The following is a 20,921-nucleotide window of genomic DNA, read 5'->3' on the forward strand; positions in this document are numbered from 1 at the left end:
CTTTCCAAATTATAACTTTCCAGAGATATAAAACCATTGATACATTACTAATCCTAGAGACAATGTCGACTTGAATGGTCCACTGGCATACGCAATTATAATAATAAAAACAAATGAATTGTAGTAATAAAGAAAAGGATAAAAATGTTTTATATGTAGATAAAAATAGACGTTGATAAGTGAACATCTTGCATAACAAGTGTAGGCCTATTATTACACATGAAGAGTATATGGCAAGGTAGAAATAATATCATAGCTGCCTGTGTGCCTTTAGCACAACCAAGAGCCCAGGGCTTAATAAACTAATCCTGTGTTTCGATCGCAACAAGAGTCACGACTGATTAACAACAGTCTCGCTTTCACCTTCACTTCTTCGGAATATAAGAAAAGATTAAATAACTCTTTATTGGTCAGATTCTGGCACTTTGGTTTAGCATTTCACCATGTACACACAGGAATATACACATACACACACACACATTTGCTTTTCAGTGTGCAGCTGAGAACCAAGACTGAACACATTTTAAAAAGTGGAATAGGAAACCAACGACTTGGCGTTGGAGTATTTTATTTGATCAATATGTAATAGAAGCTTTCTATTTTATAAAAAAATTATAAGGGCTCCGTCATGTTTCTAGAAATACAGATTACTATCTTCATTTAAATTTGGGTAATTTTAAGGTCTGAAGAGTGTGGGGCTACTAAAAATTGAAACATAGGTCAGAGTCACCAGAAATACACATACACACACACACACACACACACACAGGTATTTATATATATATTATATATATATGTGAGGCATCGTGAAGGAATCAGACACTCGTCAATTTTTGGGCACGTGGAGTTATTGGTATAACAGTCCATGCCGGCTTTAAGCACGGTCGTCGGGAGAAAGCTTAAGCGTGCTTAAAGCCGAAGCGTGCTTGAGTGCGAAGTAGACATAATCCAGAGATTTTCATGTAGAAAATTTCCTGTGCTATTTCCCTTTGTAAGTAGGCCTATAGCGGTCCCGCAAAAGTGTGCACTGCTATTTAGACACCCGCCATGGTAGTCTTTGTTCGCTTGTTTGTTTTTGTTTTGTGGTCGAGTGGGAAATGAAAACTTAAATTAGACGGCCAGTCACGATACAGCACGCTAGGCCTACACACTGCCTGTGTGTACCACTGCCCGCAGTGCCACTCATACCACCGCCTTCATCCCACCTCGCGCGTGATACACAATCAGGATTAATGGATAGTGAGGGTCAAAGGTCAAATCGCAGCCAGCCTCCCTTTCTCATCTCCCCGACTCTCTTTGTATTTTATTTGGTCGTGTGTAGCTTTGCCCTAGGCCTAGGCTAGATCCTATGTCCGCGCGCGCGGCTGTGTGCATCTGCCCTCCTCTCCGCCCGTGTGAGTGTGTGTGTCCATCACTTGCGTTCTTTGTGTTTCTCTTAACCCACTCACTGCTGCAGTGTAGACTGTGTTCGAACTTCGATGGGTCATCATGAAAATATTTACTGTTTTGTAAACGAAGCGTGCTTGAAACCGAAGTTACCGTGCTTAAAGGCGTGTAATTTATATACAAAAATTCGGTAAGAGCCGTTTACCGTGCTTGAGTCCGAAACGTGCTTTAAGCCGGCGTGCTTAAAGCCGGCACGGACTGTATCTGAAAGCTGATTTACTTGCCTTGCTTTAAATGAAGGGAGTGCTTATTTAGGCCACATATGGCCTAAATAAGGTAAGGGAGGGGGGTTTAGCTTATTTAGGCCACAGTGGACTGTGGCCTAAATAAGGTAAGGGAGGGGGTTTTAGCTTATTTAGGCCACACATGTTCAAACTACCCTTTTCAGGCAACTGAGTTCATTCCACTTTCATATTGGTGCCCCTTTCTCATTTAGTATGGTTTTGCCTCAGTGTACAACTTATAAATCATAACCATAATGAATATTGTAAAGAACAAAGCACAAAACGCAAAATTTTGCTCAATTCCAATGGTTTGAATGAGGGCCGGATTTTTCCTTCATGGACGGGCAAAAGCTAGGCTACCATTTTGGCACATTTTGGTCAAGTGAAAAGGTCAAATCCTCCGAATGGACTTCCGGGTTAAATTCGGGGTATAAAAAGTGTGTATACTACGTGGCTGAGTCAAAGTTACATTATCTTTGCCTGAGTGACACTCTCTCGTACTGTCTCGTAGTAGTACATGTAGGCTAGTAGGCCTAGTAGTAGTAGTAGCAAAGATCGTGTAGAGAATATTTGGTAGTAGATTCTATCTAGTAGGCAGTTTAGTGAACGTGCTCGCGGCAGGGCGAATCGGCCTCGATAAGCCCCGTAGTCTTTTGTGATCGGCCACGAAGCCTCGTGTTTTGATGGGTCTAGATCTAGATCTAGATCTAAACAACTCAGTGCTATTCGCACTGCCACATCCGACAGGCCTAGATCTACATCTTTTTAAAAGGAAAAGAAAGATCATCAAAATGTTTGAATTCGCATGAAAATCGATTAGGTAGAACTAGAACTATTAAAACTTGCTTCTGAAAACAAGGCAATTTTTATACGAAGGCCATTTTTATAACTCCATGAAATAAAAACTACTGACTGTGTACTGTGTTATTCTGTATAAAAATAAATTATGAAACTTCAGGACGTAGATCTATTATTATTTACCAGCATCTTTTGACGCCTGAGCTGTAGAGGTTGAAGTTTTCACAACACTAATAGATCTAGTAATAGGGTTAGGTAATACGGCTTTCCGTAAAAAATGCATAGATCTACAAAAGCCGACCACCGAATCGACCGGGCGCCTCGGTCTCCCCTGCACTCTGATTCAATATTATATTTAAACAAAAATGCTAATCAATGAAAATTGCAAATTGATAATAATAGTATAGTCCTGTAGAGGATAGGTGGACTCCGGGGTCTGCATAGCGAAATACTAGGTTTTAGGATGTGGACCCCGGAGTCACCGTAGTGAAATAAGGTTTGGTTTAAGTAAGGATTGGTACTAGGTTTTAGGACAGGTGGACCCTGGGGTCACTGCAGTGAAATAAGTAGGTTTCTTTAAAGATTGGTGGAACCCGGAGTCACCAAGGCCATAGAGGATTAAGAAGGTTTAATTAAGGATTGGTGGACCCCCGGGACACCTTGATTAAACCTACTTATTTTACTACGGTGACCGCAGGATCCACCTATTCTAAAACCTAACTAGTGTTTCGTTAGGTAGACCCTGGGGTTCACCTTAAACCTACCTATTTCACTACGTTGACTCCAGGGTCCACCAATCCTTAAAATTAAACTAAGATCTATCTACATGTACTTATTTCACTACATTGACCCCAGGGTCCACCAATCCTTAATTAAACCTAGATCTACTGATTTCACTACATTGACCCCGTGGTCCTCCAATCCTTAATTAAACCTATATATATCTACTTATAATTTCACTACTTTGACCACGGGCTCCGCCAGTCCTATTATAAAATAAACTTAGATCTACTTATTTCATTATGTTGACCCCGGGGTCCACCGATCCTTAGTTAAACCTAGATCTACTTATTTCACTACGCTGACTCCGGGGTTCACATCCTAAAACCTAACATTTTGTTAGGTAGACCCCGGGGTCCACCTGTCCTTTTGGCTAGATAGACCCCGTAGTCCGCCTATCCACTTTCTTGATAATAACTGAAAACAATACATGCCAGTTGTCATTTATAGTGAAGAAAAATGAGGGGAAAAAATATAATTAGGTAGACTTTAATTTGTCTAAAAAATTGCAAGTGCAAGTGAAGATCATAAAATAATTTTGTTATTTTCTGGTCACCTTTCCAGGGACCCTAAATTGATTCTACATCACATGTCATGTACGATACGGCTGTGAAGGAAAATGGATGTGAAGAGTTTTAAAGAGATAATAACGTAACTTGTAAAGAAAACAATGCTTTACATTGGTTTGGTTATTTTGACTACATATGTGGCCTAAATAAGGTAAGGGAGGGGGGTTTAGCTTATTTAGGCCACAGGTGTGGCCGAAATAAGGTAAGGGAGGGGGGTTTAGCTTATTCAGGCCACAGGTGTGGCCTAAATAAGGTAAAGGAGGGGGGTTTAGCTTATTTAGGCCACCTGTGGCCCAAATAAGGTAAGGGAGGGGGTTTAGCTTATTTAGGCCATATGTGGCCTAAATAAGGTCACCCTTAAATGAAATAGACATCCATCTATCGGTCCTCAGAGAAAGTTGCAATTGAAAATAGCAAAAGTTGCAAGAAAAATTAGCAAAAGTTGCAAGAAAAGTTGCAAGACATGTATAGCTAAACGAAAAAAAAATGTCACGGAACTATTGGAATTCATTTGGAAAGCTCATTGCAATCAAAGTAACCACAACTTTTGTTAGATTAAAATCAAAACTTAAATGTGAATGTCTACCAAAAAAAAACCCAACAAAAAACTGTATGGAAGTTGCATGGTGTACAAAAACAGTTTGTCTCCTGACACTGAGGTGCTTAAACTCTGGCTGATGTTGGGTAGGTGTGATCAGCGTGGTTTGGGGGCTGTTCAAAACTTGTCTTACACTTTTCTCGCCACCCCCCCCTCCCCCCTTCCAAAATCCTGTAATATTACATTATTCGCTTTAAATAATATGACATTTATATATCCCAAATCCATGTTACAATCACTCTTCTATGCGCTTTACTTTTACATAATATTATTCATGAAAAACATGCATACACACATGTGACATAATAATCAAATACGGTACAAGCGGAACTTTTCTGGATGAACTTATGGTGTCATTTTACCATTTTAACTGCACCAGTGTAATAAAAACTAAACTAGATCTACATGTAACATTGTAGCCTAGATATCTGTGTTCTATTTGGTTGTTTTTGGTTGTGGCAGGGGGTAAGGCCTAGCCTATTGTATCGTTTGGCTGAAAGTGTGAGAGTGAGTAAAGTGCGAGTCTCAGTTCAGTTGTATTGTTTGCAAGTTTATAAAAGCAGTCTGGGTTACTACAGGTGAGACTTTAGAGGGGAGAGCTGTAGCAAGGCAGAGGAGGCCTGTTGAGAGTATAGGTGGAGAAAAGGCTAGCCTCGGTTTATTTGTGTGTAACGTGTGAGATTCCAACGCATCGGGGCCCCAAAGCTGAGGAAAGGATCACAACACAGAGAGACACAGGTTTGGCTAACTCCTGTTGTAGGCGCAGGCAGACAGAAGGTTAGTAGTGTTAAACATTGTTTTATGTTCCAAGTAACAACAATATCTACCAGTGTATAAAGTACGATATATGGCATATTGTGCTTGCCACTCAAGGACCACTGTATCGCCACAATGCCGTGCTTACCACTCTACAGTGAATAGTATAGTTACCCTTTTTTATGTCATAAAAAAACAAACAACTATGTTGTCATTTATTATTTTCCTTATTTTTTTCACCTTACAAAAGTCTAATCTTACATTGGTTCAAGACCCCCCCACCCCCCCCCCCCCCCCCCACCCCCACACACACACACGCTCCTTTCCCCTTTCCTACACTTTTCTTTCAAAGGAGTTAAAGATCCCCCACCCCTTTCAGGCGTAAGATTATATTTGAATGTCCCCTCCCTATAGGGTCTAGGGGTTTTCTGGACAAATCGATTCATGTCTAGATCTACCCTCCTAGCTTAAGATTTAAAATCTTTCACAAATTTTTATACTAGATCTATCTACCTGGTGAAACCGAACCAGGCAAGCTAAATAATCAGACGATCGTGTATACGATTAATTTACTCTAGAACTAGAACTAGAACCAGCTAGAAGATGATTCAGTCCTAACAGGACTTTTGGGGGGGTCGGGTCGGGTCGGTTTGCCCGCCAGATTGATGGCACAAAGCGGCTATCGTTGCACAAGTCCATCGCACCCAACTCATTGCCTCAAAAACAAACAAGCTGTTTTCAGGCGACGAGTCGGGCGATCATCCCGACCCGACCTGACCCGAACCGATCCCATCCGCAATGGGCACTGGGGGAGGACACCCCGTAGTGCAAAGGAGCGAATTGTCCCCCTTGGCATTGTTATTTTTAGTCATGGAAGAAAATTTCTGAGTTTTTAAGGAAATTTTTATTATTATCTTTCTAACTTTGGCGGAAAATTGGCTAAAATTCGCGAATTCACAAAAATTGCAAAAGTTGTGCTGAGGGTAAAAGTTGCGTGCGCAAGTTGCGAGTTGCGGGCGTGAATTTCTCTGAGGACAGATTTATCTTGAATGGAACTCAAGATATTTGCGATTGAAGGAATTAGGATTGCCTTGTTTCAGTGGTGAAATAAGTGAGAAAAAGTTTGGTAACTCCAATAACTAAAGAGTCCTTGAAAACAGAAAAATGGCATATTTCTAGCCTTTAATCAACGTTTTTCAGTAAAAATCACACGAAAAAGTGTTTTTATAATGGACACAAAAGAGGTTGAGCCAAAACATAAAAATTCGATAAAAATGTCCAAACTTGTAAGAAAAATGTCTGTCTCCAATTTCTGTATTTTGACGAGCGCCTGATTTCACCACGCTGCCCCATATATAAAAACATGAAATATATATACATTTTAAAAATTGGTTGCTTTTTTTTTAGTTTGCATAGTTCCATAAATGGAAAAAACAATCAGTCTTTAGAATATTTTTTTACTTGTGCAATAACAGGCCTTACTTTGTTGCAATGCTCATACACATCAATACCAAAATTGACTTCTATTTTGTACAAGCATGGTAAATTTAATATATATATGTCATGAAAAAGTATCTTGAAAGATATTAACGGGTGAATAAATTTCTCTTTAAATACATACATGACTGTGTAACTGTATCTAAGATTGAAAGCACAGGCGTTGTTTGAAACATAACAACATACAAAACAAGTCATAGCTTCCTCTGAAAAAGAAAAGTTAACACTGGGTTTTCAACTCTTTCTGGATGTAGTTTTTGGGGGGGATCTAGTCGTAATTAACTTGTCACTCGATTTGGCTATACCGGTGATATATGTACAAAATAACTTCATAAAGGTAACATAAGATATATCAAATTGAATACATTTGCACAAAAACAAGGATTCACATTGAGCATAAGCATGCATTACAAGGGTTAGAATAGAATGGGTGATGTGATGAGAAAAACAATATTTACGCCAAAAAAATTACACTCACCAAACATGTGAAAGCAAATCATCAAAGCTATCTAATCATTAATCATATAATAATAATAATAATAATAATAATATAATAATAATGAAAATCATTTCTATAGCGCCCATTCCCATGTAAACACAGCTCTAGGCCCTTTACATAAATGCATGTACGAACAATATTCACGCACACGACAACACACACACGCACACACGCACACACACACACTCATACACACACACACAAACACACACACACACACACACACACACACACACACACACACACACACACACACACACTCATGCACACATTTAAACACACACACACACACACATATACACACACACACACACACACATCTACTTGCTTATCACACGCGCACGCTTACACATCGTCACGAAATGAGCACATATATAATAAAATAATATACACAATGCAATTCACAAAATACATAAATGGATACATAGTCATTTACATAACATTGTACTGAACATGAATCTACTAACATAAAAATGACGTCATTAAATGTGTCTTTAAAGATTTTTAAAATTTAGACTCAGATGTTGTATGTCTCAAGGGTTGGGGAAGAGAGTTCCAGACTGATGGAGCAAGGTGGGCAAACGATCTTTCAGCTAATTTTTTACCATCTTTTCTAGGAACTCTTAAAAGATACTGATCGCCTGATCTTAGCGATCTAGAAGGAACATAAATCTGGATGAGATCACTAAGATAAGAGGGAGCTTTGTTATTGACACATTTATGACATAATATTGCAATTTTATATGATTCAAGCTGACACGAGAAGCCAATGCAATGTTCTTAACATGGGAATAATGTAGTCCCTCTTCTTTTTCTTTAGAACAAGCCTAGCAGCATGATTTTGAAAACGTCGTAACTTGTGAAGAGTGGTATTTGGTAAGTTAGCTAGTAAAGCATTGCAATAATCGATGTGTGAAAACAAGAACGATGACATGGGCGTTTTCAACGAGTGTTCATTCAAAAACATAGACATATGACCAATTCTACGAAATTCACAAAATAAAATTGTACAAAAATAATTTATATGATGTTCCATTGACAATTTTGAATCAAAATACACTCCCAGATTTTTTGCTTTATAAGTAAAATACAGTTTTTCATTTTCAGTACAAATATGATCAATGTCTTCGGGGATATGGCTTTTATATATATACATAAAAGAAATTCAGTTTTATTTTCATTAAGGTGGAGCATATTATCAATCATCCATTTTTTTACGTCATCGATGCACAGACCCATGGTGGTAAGCAAGGTTTTAACATCTGATGGTGGAACAGATTTATATAACTGTGTATCGTCTGCGTACATGTGATAATTCATATTGTGCTTTCTGATCACAGCTCCAAGCGGCTGTGTATATAACGTATACAAGATTGGATCCAATACTGAACCTGGAGTAACTCCGAGAGTCGTGCACAACCACAGATTGTATTCGGCTAATCAGGTAGGACCTGAACCAGTCAAAACCCCTGCCAGACAGGCCAAACATGTTGAACAATCTTTCAACAAGAATATACAGGCCAAGAGCATAATCCATAAATTTCTGAATGCACAGCTTTTTATTTGAAAGCAACATTCCAATTTTTGTTTGAAATATGATATTTCTACCGAGTCCGGCTACATCGTTCTGTTGATGCAACACCGCAAGAATGAATCCACTCATCTATCGCCAAAATGACGGTTTGACAAAGTGAAACTATGTTTTTGTTACCTAAATCCTTTCAAAGTTTTCATTAACAATAATAAGTACTTATAAATAACGATCACGTCAAAATGCAAAAAAACTGAGGCACCCCATCATTGCCGATAGATCAGCAATTCATTCCCTAAGGGTGCGGACTTGCGTCGATATATATCGGCAAATACATCAAGAAAGAGTTAACTTCTGGGAATTCAGATCGGTAATATTACTTAATACCTGAGAACATAGATACATACCGTGACAGTCATCCTCTTCAGATTCTTCAGATCTCAGTACCTCTGGTAGCACCAGCTCTTACCCCAGGGACCAATGACACAGGCATGTTTTTATTTCCTTTGTACCTTGCAAAACAAACCTTAAATCTCATTTAACCTAAAAAATTAGAATACAGAATCTCAATCTCTCTCTCTCTCTCTCCATCTCTCTTTCTCTCTCTCCATCTTCCTCTTCTCTCCTCCTTTCCCCCTCTCTCTCATATATTTCCATCCTCCCTCCATCCCTCACTCTCACCGTCTGCCCCAATCTCATACTCAGAAATACCGAGTGGTGAAAACATTTCTCCATAGTACTCTGCAGAATCAACAGCTGCATCCGAAGAATCAAATGGTACTATGTCCCGTAACTCTGGAGGCATATCAGTTGGTCTCTTAGAAGCTGAAGGTTCAGTAACATCTGGAGTTTGGGTAGGAGAAGTTATAGCAGATGTGGATGTGGCTAGACCTTCATCTTCTTCTTTCACATTAAGTTTTTTAAAGGAGCTGAAGAAAAAAAAGTTAATACTTTTAAACATTTAACAAACAAACAAAAATCAAAGAAGGTAAAATATGACAAGCATATCCCCCACCCTCACCAAAAGGCACAAGAATAAGAAAGAATACAAGCACAATAATAAAGAATACAGCACAATAGAATTGGGCAGGGTAAAAAAAATAAAGAATACAGCACAATATTCTTGTGTTGGGACAGTAAGAAAGAACTCAAAAGGAGAAAAAAAACATTTTTAAATAAAAGAAAAGTAAACTTTACACTTTACACTCAGGTGTTTTTATGCAGTTATCATATAAATTTGTATACTAAAGCAGATTGAAAGTCTTGCGGAAGATTATACTGCTTAAACAGTCTGCGCTCCTTATAACTTTTATGAGCAGCCTTTCTACAACCAAGAGTTGTTTTGTTTTTTATGAGTTTTACGACGCTCGCAACTGCATAAGTGTGCTATGGGTGACAGACAACAGACTGAAGGTACCATCATTACTCCATTCTCGTAAATCAGCAACCATAAATTGTGAGTCAAGCCATGCAGTCCCAGCATTGAGAAGAATAGGACTGACGTAGTGCTAGCATGTCGTACGAGGCGACTTAATGGCGAACCATGTAGTGACTCCCGAAAAAGAGTTTTTTTTAGTTTAGTATGGGGTTTTACGGTGCTTGCAACTGCATAAGGTCATATGAGCTCGCGAAACACAAAAGTTAGTTTTTTATTCGCAGCTCACTGCACAGCTGGGTATGGGTCATTTGATCTTAAAACGTTAAAATATTTAAAATTTGGTGTAGATATATAATTTCAGTCTAAAACAACTTTTATAAAAATTTCAAATGATTCAATTTTGTTCTACACTAAAATTTTCCATAAATGCCAATGGCCTTCATAAAATCCAAAATTCTGTTAGGACCAAGGATGGGAAAAATGTCTTGCAATTTTTTGCACTTAAAGTATTTCCTTCAGATCTCTCCAAAGTCTAGACATTTGGTTAAAATGTGTCTAATGGTAAAATCCGTGTCGCATCCAACACAGAACGGCTTCTCATCGCCCTGAAGGAGGTATTTGTGTGTCAGGGCCGTGTGTCTGATGCGCAATCGAATAAAAATGACTTCGTCTCTTCTGAAGAGGTCCAAAGGATTTCGCGGTCCCAGTTTGGGTTTAATATTATAGAGTTTGTTACTCGTCTGTTTTTCCCAGTGGCTCTCCCACAGACCGGAGGTGTACTTTTTGACTTTATTTTTAAAGTCAATCTGTGGGAGCGTGTTCGTCGTTGATCCCAACAGAAGGGATGAGGATTTCTTCGCCAGGTCATCTACCTGCTCGTTTCCTCGGATGCCCACATGGCTAGGTATCCATGCGAACATGATATTTTTCCCTGTTTCAGGTAGGGTGTAAATTTTCTGTTGTAACCTAACTATTTTTGGGTGTAGGAGTGTGTAGTTTGTGAGTGAGGTGATGCAAGACAGAGAGTAAGAAAGGATAAGGAAAGACTTCTGTATACTTACCTTTCCAATACAGTGTAGCCCGGTTGCTGGCTCTGTTGTCCTCCATAGCCATCCGGATCTAGAGAAGAGGAAGACTAAACATCAAAATCTGTACTTTTATTTGTTGATGAAGAACATTAATTATTTTCATTTGCATTTTTAGAACTGCCATCCTCAAAGACATATTGATAAAATGACTTTTCAAAAATTGAAAAGGCTTCCATAAACAAAGTTTTCTATCTACAAGGAAATCTCCCAGCTAGTATTAGCGTCTTACATCAACACAGACTGCCTCGGGGCTCTCGTGGCCTAGAGGTTAAGGTGTTTGCCTCTCTTTCAATAAGTCCCGGGTTTGAATCCAGATAACGACAGAAAATTTTCTTCTCTAAAATTTTCTCCTTTCACATCCTTCCCTACTGCTCTCCAACAATGTTCTGTCACCTGCTTTCGTCTCCACTTTCTGCCCCAACCCTCTCACCTTCTTTGCCCCCTCCTCTGGGCTCTCGACTCTCTCTGCAGCCTTTCTACTGCTACTCCTTGGCTCCTTCTTACTGCTGTCTTTCAGCCACACCCCTGATTTTCTGGTAGGAAAGACCTACACCTAGCCTTCTCTGAAAAGGGTGAAAAATCTTGGAGGTCCCGTGTGTAAGGTCTCGTTAAAGATCCCTTGGGGGTCCAAAATCGATTAGAGTAGGCTTCGACCGCCACCTGGGCAAAATTCAAATTTTCCAATTAACTGAAAATGTTTAATGTGTCCCGCGCGCTCATATGACCATATGCAGTTGCGAGCACCGTAAAACACGTTCCCCTAAAAAACCCACATTGCCTCATGCTACTTATGGCATACTGGTCTATTGTTGTTTATCAAGCAAAAGAGAAGTGTACCATATAGTTGACAAAATCATAATTACTTCTTCTTCTATCCCGTGGTTGGGGCAACCGTGGTGGCACCACTGCATCTGAAAACCAGCTCTCGCCATCTATTTTTGTCCTCTGCTTTCCTCAGAGTGTCATCCATCGTCTTTCCGGTCCACTCTGTAATGTTGTCTTCCCATCTCCTTCTCTGCCTTCCTCTCTTTCTCTTTCCTTGTACGGTTCCTTGCAGGATTGTTTTGGCAAGTCCTCTGGATCTTGTGACATGCCCATACCATTTTAATTTTCGTCTCTTCACTGTGGTCAGTAGATCTTCATACTGTCCCACTGCGTTGGTGATTCTCTTTTGTACCTCAGCATTTGAAACGAGGTCTTTGTACGAGATGTCAAGGAGTCTGCGGTAACATCTCATCTTTGTGGTCTGAATTTTTGTTCTAATTCTGTTGTTAGTGTCCACGACTCGCAGGTGTATAAAAATACTGAGATGACCAGTGAGCGCATTAGTCTGATTTTTGAGTTTTGCGTAATGCTTCTGTCCCTCCAAATAAGCTTCAGTTTTGATAGCGCAGCTGTTGTTTGCGCGATTCTGGAGAGAATTTCTGGTCTTGAGCCTTCATCTAAGACAATTGATCCGAGGTATTTGAAGCTGTTGACAGTCTCAAGTTTCTCGCCCCTGACTTTGATGTCTGCGTTGATGCCATTGGTGTTATTGGTCATTAGCTTGGTTTTCTCGGCACTGATCATCATGCCGTAGGCTGCTGAGGTTGTGTCCAGCCGCTCCACTAGTGTGGCGAGCTCCTGTTCTTCTCCTGCTAATCCATCGATGTCATCGGCAAAACACAAGTTAGTGATTGTCCTGCCTCCAATACCGATTGTTCCATTGCGGTCTTCCAGAGCGTCAGTCATGATTCGTTCTAGGAAGATATTGAAGAGAGTGGGAGAGAGCAAACAGCCTTGCCTCACCCCGACCGTTGTCCTGAACCAATCCTCCATGCTGGGGTTAAGATAATTACTTAGCTCTCTCTCTCTCTCTCTCTCTCTCTCTTTCTCTCTCTCTCTCTCTCTCTCTCTCTCTCTCTCTCTCTCTCTCTCTCTCTTCCTCCTCTTTCTTTTTCGCTCAGATGCATTTGAAATGGTTTTTAAAATTCACAGATTATCGTAGAACAGATGATAGTCTGTGGGAGTATTGACTTTTTGTCCCTGGAGGTGTTTGAATGTCACGCCTGTGATCTTCAAGGCCTACATGTTATGAGTTCCAGGTTTTTCACTAACTACCTCTGCGTGTGATCAAGGTATTGACCTCAAAGAGTCCAGGGTTGCACTTGGCTTTGCCCATAATGCTAATATAATTCGCTGTCAGGAAGATAGGAACACCTTTTGATGCTCATTCTATCGGGCTATGCTAGGAATCAACGTCCATGTGAGTGTGTCCTTTGACTAGATACTTATGTTCCACTGTCTGGCAGTAGATGACAGATGCCTGACGCGAAAGAGTAAGAAGCACAGATTCAAAGTCCTGACTCCATCAGCTGAACCTCCAAGAGACAGTTTGTTGTGCATCTCTTTCTCAGAAGAAGGCTCTTTCCTTCAGCCTCATGTGTTTCATTGCCTCTTCATCCATGTCACCAACTCTGTGGGACTCACATACATCACACAGGCCCTTTTGGGGATGATGCAACACCAAATTGTAATGAAACTACTTTTTGAACGCTGTTCGTCCCAGGCCCTTACTGCCCAGTTTCTCACACCTTTTCAGGTACCAGTACTCCACCAGAGAACGAAAATGGGGCCCCTGATAACACTTTGCTGAGGTTTTTCGACAAATAGTAAGACAGAATTTAGGTAATATTCCAAAGAATTCATCTACAGGAACACTTTCTCATCACTTCAAACAGGAGGGTGAATCTGCTTTTGGCAGCTCTGAATCTGACCCTAAAGAACCAGTGGATTCGAATCGTCTGAAAGAAAATTTCACCTCATCCCCTTGCAGGTGCGGTTGCAAGGTTCCAAAAGTTGGCGTGCGGGTCGTCGGGCGCCCTCGGCAGAGATATAACTTTGTCCCGACTCCCTGAGATATTTTGTTCCAATTTTCAAAACCTATTTTCCCTGGTTTTGGGGTCAGGATAGATCATTCTTCATCAGCGGGAACAACTTCTGCAGTTGGCGTCTGTAGTTAGGAGACTGTTGACAGTACCCCAATGCCCGCTGCAGAGATGACGGTGCCGACAACTGATACTGATGGTTCTTGGGATAAGTCCATAGTGCCAACGTCTGACACAAGAAGGGCAGTGTCACTAAACGATGCTGAGAGGATGTCGACTGCGTCACTAGGTAATGCAAAGGGAATAGAGTGTCAACAACTGGAGCCGGAGTAACGTCAGTTGTGACATCAGCATGATTAACTGAAACTACAGAGATGTCACACAGCAACGTAGCATCAAGAGAACTTGTTGTAACCGAAAGGGAAGGACAACAAGCCAGCGCCAGGAGCTCTCCAGTAGTGGTAGAAGTTAGTTGAGTTGGGTCAAATGTGGTCACGGGGGATTTTTTTCGGGGCATTGAAAAGTAACAAATGAAAAACCCAACTTGTTAAAGCATGGCAAAGAAATATCTAATTCTGGTGTCTCTTGCAAGAAAACATTGTCCACTTTGCCTTCAAAGGCACTTCCTGACATTTCATTAAGTGCAATAATTTGGGGGAAGACTCCCCGCATTGGCGATGAGCACATATGTCACATTTCGAAAGTGACAACTGGACTAAACTTTGGCTCCAGCTGACGAGAACAGTTTTTAGCGAAGAATACAACAAATGCACCTTTCGCACGACAATAATGTATGAGTGACTACCAGAGTTTTCACGTATACGGATTTTTCAAGACACAAATTTTAATTTGGTCGTCAGCACTTTTGATGGTCATACAGACCTATCTTATACAGCATAAGTTAAAAGCCTTTAGGCGTCGGCAAAACGTGTTGTTTTGGTGGTTGCCAGGAAGAACAATTTTGGAAATCTAACATGTTTAGATGTCAACCTGTGATGGGTGTACGCAGACAGAAAGGTTGTTTTCCATGACCATATACAGATTAAGATCTTCTTAAGTTTAAGGGGCATGTTATTTTAGTTTTGATGCTTTCAAATGTTCCTGCTTCTTGCAAAGTATTATTTTGACTTTGATGAAACGGGAAAAAGCCGAGTTCAGTTTGAATCGTGAACACCTAGACTGTCCCTTCGCCAAGGGCAACTTTGTAGGCTTCCCAATGAAACTATTACCTTTGACTCAGATCCACTATGCAAACAAACAAAAATAACTAAAAAAATAAAACAACAAAAAAGACCCAACGGAACACGGTTGCGCAAGATGGACCGTCGGGCAATACAACTATTGTTAGGCGCTAGGCTATTACAATTACCTAAAGTAGGCGACGCGGTGCAACAGCTGAGCAGGAAAGGCCACCCGGCACAAAACTCCAAAGTGCAACGCTGGCATTTACTAGTTTTATGCATGACGGCTTTCACGAAGTTGGAGATAGGAGGTTTTTCCATTTGTGTTTTAATGTCCTTACTTTTCACCTGTGTCAAATATCGTTTGACTGGGACATACTGTACGTTATACAGAATCTTATCAGCTAAAAAAAAGTAAATTTTGAAAATTTTGTCGCTTACAAGGTTTGTGCATGAGGGCAACGATATATATCAAAGTACCGAGCCTACACAGAAAATTCAACATTTTTAACGTTATGTTGGAGACAGATATGTAGAAAGAACAGTAAAAAGATGAAAAAAAACTCAAGAAGATAGTGTACACATATGAACATAAAAAGAGCAGTTTTTGATGTACTTGCTCAACACAAGCAGTTGGGCTTGACTAAGAAAAGACATTTTGTTACAACTGATACTAGAACACAGATTACACAAGAAGAAACAAATATGAAATACTAACTTTTTTCATCCTTCACTGGGGGTGGCTGTTCCAGCTTCAACATCTGGCTGTCAGTACACAATAAATATTCAGGAAGTGAGTCACCGTTTCCAGTTCTTATTTTCATTTGCATAATCTTTCGCCACAACTGGTACTTATTCTCCTTGCTCGCTTCCAACTCTATGCGACAGGTAAAGATTTCTGGTGGAAGGACAAAATATTCATGATTTGTACTTTGAGGAACTGTCAGAAGGGAATTCTTTCTTCACTTAGTGAAATCTAGTATTCCCATGCATAACTGAAGTGTATGTGACATGTGCTAATAGAAAACACTATCTATCTAATCTCTCATAATACCAGCCTATTCCCAAGTCTTGAGCAACGTTTGTAAAGAACAACAAGACAAGAAGGCATATGTTCCCTGCACCATAGACATCATGAGGTCACCTAGATCTGTGGAATCTGTTGCATGAGCTTAAGAAATATTTCATCATAAATGAAATTCTAAACGGTAAAACCAGCACAAAAAATATATTGTTTTAAACCCACAGCCCCTTGTATCCATGTTGCTGAAATATCCTTAGCCATGATCAGATGGGCAACAAGTCTCGTGGAGTTTACTTTATGACCAACACATGGCCATACCTGCCAGCCCACACAATTGTTCACACCTTAGAGACATTTACAATGTTCATTTTAGTTGTGCCAAATACATGTACACATTTGCAAAGAAAAACCAGCCCACTGACCAGAATTTTAGAATAAAGGGATAGTTATTGCATTTCCAAGACTGCTCTAGGAGACCCTAATGTTGAGAGAAAGGGGATGATTTTATAATGAACTGTGACATTACCCTTGTGTGCCTAGTTAAAAAAACATCCGCTCATTAATGGTGATTAGCAGAAAAACTCCAACCCCAACGTGCAATACCAAAATCAGTGGAACCACCCTCAAGTTAGCAGAACATTTTAAGTATTTGGGGATCATTATATCATCAGATGGGAAATATTGCACCGAAATTAAAAGCCGCATTTGCCAAGCTAAAGCAACCTTCCACAAAATTAAACAGATACTTACAAACATCAATCTGTCACTGGAAACAAGAAAAGGAGTACTGAAAAGTTACATCGAGCCAATCCTATCATACGGGTGTGAAGCATGGACAATCAATAAACAGCTGGAAAGAACAATTGAGGTGACAGAGTTGTGGTTCATAAGACGCATACTGCGTATTCCATGGACGGCTACAAAAACAAATGAAAAAGTCTTGGTTGAAGCAAATAGCAGACGACAGCTTATGACGAATATACGAAAGCGACAGGCAAAGTTCACTGGACACACAATGTGGAAAGAAGCATTGGAGAACATTGTAACAACAGGCAAGTTTGATGGAAAGAGAGGTAGAGGCAGACAGAGGGAAAAGACACTGGACGAGTTGACAATATGGCTCAGAACAGCAAGAACTACCGACACTATCGCTGCAACACAAGACAGAGGGAAGTGGAGGTCCATGATCGCCCATGCCAGTCAGCAAGGCACCGGATGATGATGACCTGTTCATTGTTACATTATTGTGAAGTTTAGTCTCATCTGAGCCCTTCTGAGCCCTGACAGCAACATTGTCAAGAGTTCTTTTTCTCCTAATGCAGCTGGTTGTTCTGTCAGTCATAGACTATGGTCTGGGTATCCTCTCCCTGTCCAAGACTCAGATCGACAGGTTGGAGAGAATACAGAATGCCGCTATGAGGGCCGTCTTGGGTTGCACATAGGACACCCATGCTGTCTGTACGAGATACATTCTTGACCTGGCCAGCATCAGAGTGAGGCATAAAGTGGCACAGGCAAAGCTGTACTTGAATGTTTTGGGAGACCCGAGGCACCCTTTGCATGACAACCTGGGCAGCATCAAAGGAAACAGGATCAAACAGGGCAGCTCATGGATGGCAGAAGCTGAAGACTCCTTAAGGAAAGTTTGTGGTATCGATGAAATATGGAGTGGAAAGGAATAGTTTCAATTGAGCCGCGATTGCAGAAGCCCGGCCAGCGTTCACATCACTATGGGTCGTGAAAGACAGGAATGTGCTGCTGTCATTAACAACAAAGACATACAACAGTTAATTGAGGAGCACTCCAAGCCAGAGGACCCAGTGATCGACACAGATGGATCGGTCAGGAGGAGCGAGATAAGTAGGTGGGACTTTGTGGTGTACAGTGGGAACAAACAGGTTCAAAGGATGTCAGGGGCCATAGAAAGAACAACTTCAAGCATGAAAATAGAGATTGAGGCCGTAACAAGAGCGATTGGCCAGCTTCAAATTACAAGACCAAGAACTACCCATCTCATTATTGTCACAGACTCCCAGAGCATCCAGCGAAGGGTTGAGAAAAGGCTGCTTCGGAGTGAATGGATGAACCCAATACAACACTCATCACTTAGAGCCATCACATGGATAATCTGTCCTGGGCACTCTGGAGTGAAGGGCAATGAGGAGGCTGATAGGCAGGCAGGCAGTGCCGTGGTTGATGGTGAGGTGAAATTTGACAAATGAGAAGTGTTGAAGACCCTGGAGGAAAAGTTGCGGGATGAGGAAGACAGGGAGACAGCAGATCACCACGCAATCATCAGGATTCGGGAAATGGGGATAGAGAGGGGACAGGGAAGAAAGGAACGATTATCTGGAAAGGAAAGACGTCGTCATAATCAGACAGCCACTGAAACAATCAGTATGGAAACCTTGCAGGCTTTAGTGCTGGGATGAACTGAGCACTTATGGACCTGTCCGGTGTGCAATGACGTTGTTGCCCAGGACAGGTAATACATCTACATCTCATCTACCAGGATTTCTTGATAGAGTGGAGTTGGTAACGTTCTCTTCATAATCAACAGCAAAACTCCATGAGGCAGAGAAATATAATAATCTACAAAGGTCTATAAATTTGATTTCTGTTTGTAAAAGTTTTAAGGGGCTCACAACTGCACAAGGTCATATGAGTGAGGGGGGAACAAGTTGGTTGTTTCCACAATAGTTATTCCATTGCTACGTTTTACTTTGCTAGTCATAACAGTTTAAGTACCTGAATACACAGCAAAAATTTCAAAAGTAAAAACAATCATTTACATTTTAAAAAGTCTACTATCTACATTAACCAACGGTCTTTGTAAATTCAAGAATTTTGGGGGGATCAATGATGAGGAACAAAGTCTTTACATTAGCGCATTTAAAATATTTTCTTTGGGTCTCTCCAAAGTCCAGACATTCTATTAGGATGTGCCTGATCAAAAAGCCTGTATCGCATCTGACACAAAATGGTTTTTCCCCTCCCTGCAGAAGGTATATATGTGTCAGGGAGGTATGTCCAATGCATAATTTTGTTCAAATACCTTTGCCTCTTTTGGACATACCTAAAGGTTTTCCTGGACCCAACTTCTATTGTGTAGTTTGTTATTTACTTGGTCCCTCCATTTTTCCTCCCATAGACTGGAAGTATAGCTTTTGACCTTATTTTTAAAATCAGTTTGTGGGAGGGTATTTTCTGCTGATTCCAACAGGAGGGGGGCAAGGATTAATTTGCCTGAAGATCAACCTGCTCACTTACTCAGATGCCCACATAGCAATGTAGCCACACAAACACAATACACTTTTCCTGTTCAGCCAAGAAATAAATCTCCAACTGTAATATCACTAAATTTAGGGTTGAAAAAGGGTGAAATTGGTGAGTGAAGTGAGGCAAGACAAAGAATCAGTCAGAATGAGAAAAGATGATTTGGGGGAATTTTCCAGAGCCCAATGCCATAATTAAAGAAAGATATTGCAAGTGGTGTACTGACATGCTGTACAATCACTCAAAATTATATTAAGTTCTGAATTTGAATGTCAGAATATGTTCTAAAATAATTATTTGAGTTAAAATTGTGCATAACAGCACATCAAACAGAACAAAAAAGGATTTGTAAGTAAGGAATGGAAATAAAAATTTTAAAGCAAGAATTCCACATCCATTCCAGATTTTTAAAATGGCATTAATTATGGTACAGCTTCACTCTGAGTGACTGAAAACTCATTTTGACTGTTCTCCCCAATTTTTGCCTTCCCCTTTGAAAACCACACTTTCTTAAACAAAATAATATTAACTCTTAGCTCTGTATAATAAACCTACCATGGTGGGTACCAGGTATGCCCTTAACGCAGGAAAGGGTTAAGAAAAGATGCCAACCATATGCTGGATAGGCTGTGGAAAATGAGTGGCACCTCACCAGCACGGGAGTAATGCTCTTTGCCATTGAAACCATGGCTCAGTTTCATTCAACTGGTCAACTCAGCGTAACCACTTTTGTAATTAAAAACCAAGAAACAGAAAAAAAAACCCCCATAACATTCCACTCCTCGAATTGCAATGAAGGGTACCACTCCAACATATGCAGTTTATTCTTACCTTTTCCAGTCCAAATATGCACGTTCACACCAGCCATCGGAGTTTCCCCAGTAGGAGAGTCAACTCTATTCTGGCTTATTTTCAATATGGCCGTTGCTTTGGGGAGCTGGTGTCTCCTGGCCAGGTGGACCAACCCTTCTTTGTCCAGAAAGTAATATAGTTTCCTGAACAAAACAAAAAAATTAATATGACAAATTATTCTTTTTAAAATTAAAAGACTTTACAGTCTTCTGAATGAAGCAATGATTTTTAGTCTGGCAATCATCAGCTACAATTTAAAATGAAATGTCACCACTTGAAATTTTCAAGGAACAGAACGCCACCTATCCACAGTAATATTGTATTCATAGAGTGGAATGACCTAAATGCAGATGATTATTAAAATTTCCTTTTTTAAAAAATCTAATGCGTCCTTTCTTCGCACAGGGACTTCCTCTTGGGCTAGCATACTTTCACAATATTTTATTCGCAGTTTGACTGTATCAAGGTAGATTACTAGGATATGGCGATCTCACAAAGTCGTTCTCAGCTTCGTAACCAGATGGTTGCAGGAGATTTTTTTTCAAAATGACAAATAG

At 40.3% G+C, this 20,921-nt stretch overlaps 1 protein-coding gene across 2 annotated transcripts in view; it reads right to left on the reverse strand.

The window, feature by feature from the left end:
* Positions 1-8,260: 8,260 nt before the first annotated feature.
* Positions 8,261-20,921, reverse strand: part of LOC101851631 — a 96,026-nt gene continuing 83,365 nt past the window's right edge. For both annotated transcript variants that reach the window (XM_035968651.1, XM_005093935.3), the window contains 4 exons: positions 20,344-20,507; positions 15,931-16,110; positions 11,138-11,195; positions 8,261-9,627 (listed from right to left, as the gene is read on the reverse strand). In XM_035968651.1, coding sequence (XP_035824544.1) covers positions 9,342-9,627; positions 11,138-11,195; positions 15,931-16,110; positions 20,344-20,507 — 688 coding nt within the window. In that variant the 3' untranslated portion in view covers positions 8,261-9,341. The remainder of the gene's footprint in view (positions 9,628-11,137; positions 11,196-15,930; positions 16,111-20,343; positions 20,508-20,921) is intronic.

Source organism: Aplysia californica, unplaced genomic scaffold, assembly GCF_000002075.1.
Source record: "Aplysia californica isolate F4 #8 unplaced genomic scaffold, AplCal3.0 scaffold00072, whole genome shotgun sequence".
Lineage (NCBI taxonomy): Eukaryota > Metazoa > Mollusca > Gastropoda > Aplysiida > Aplysiidae > Aplysia > Aplysia californica.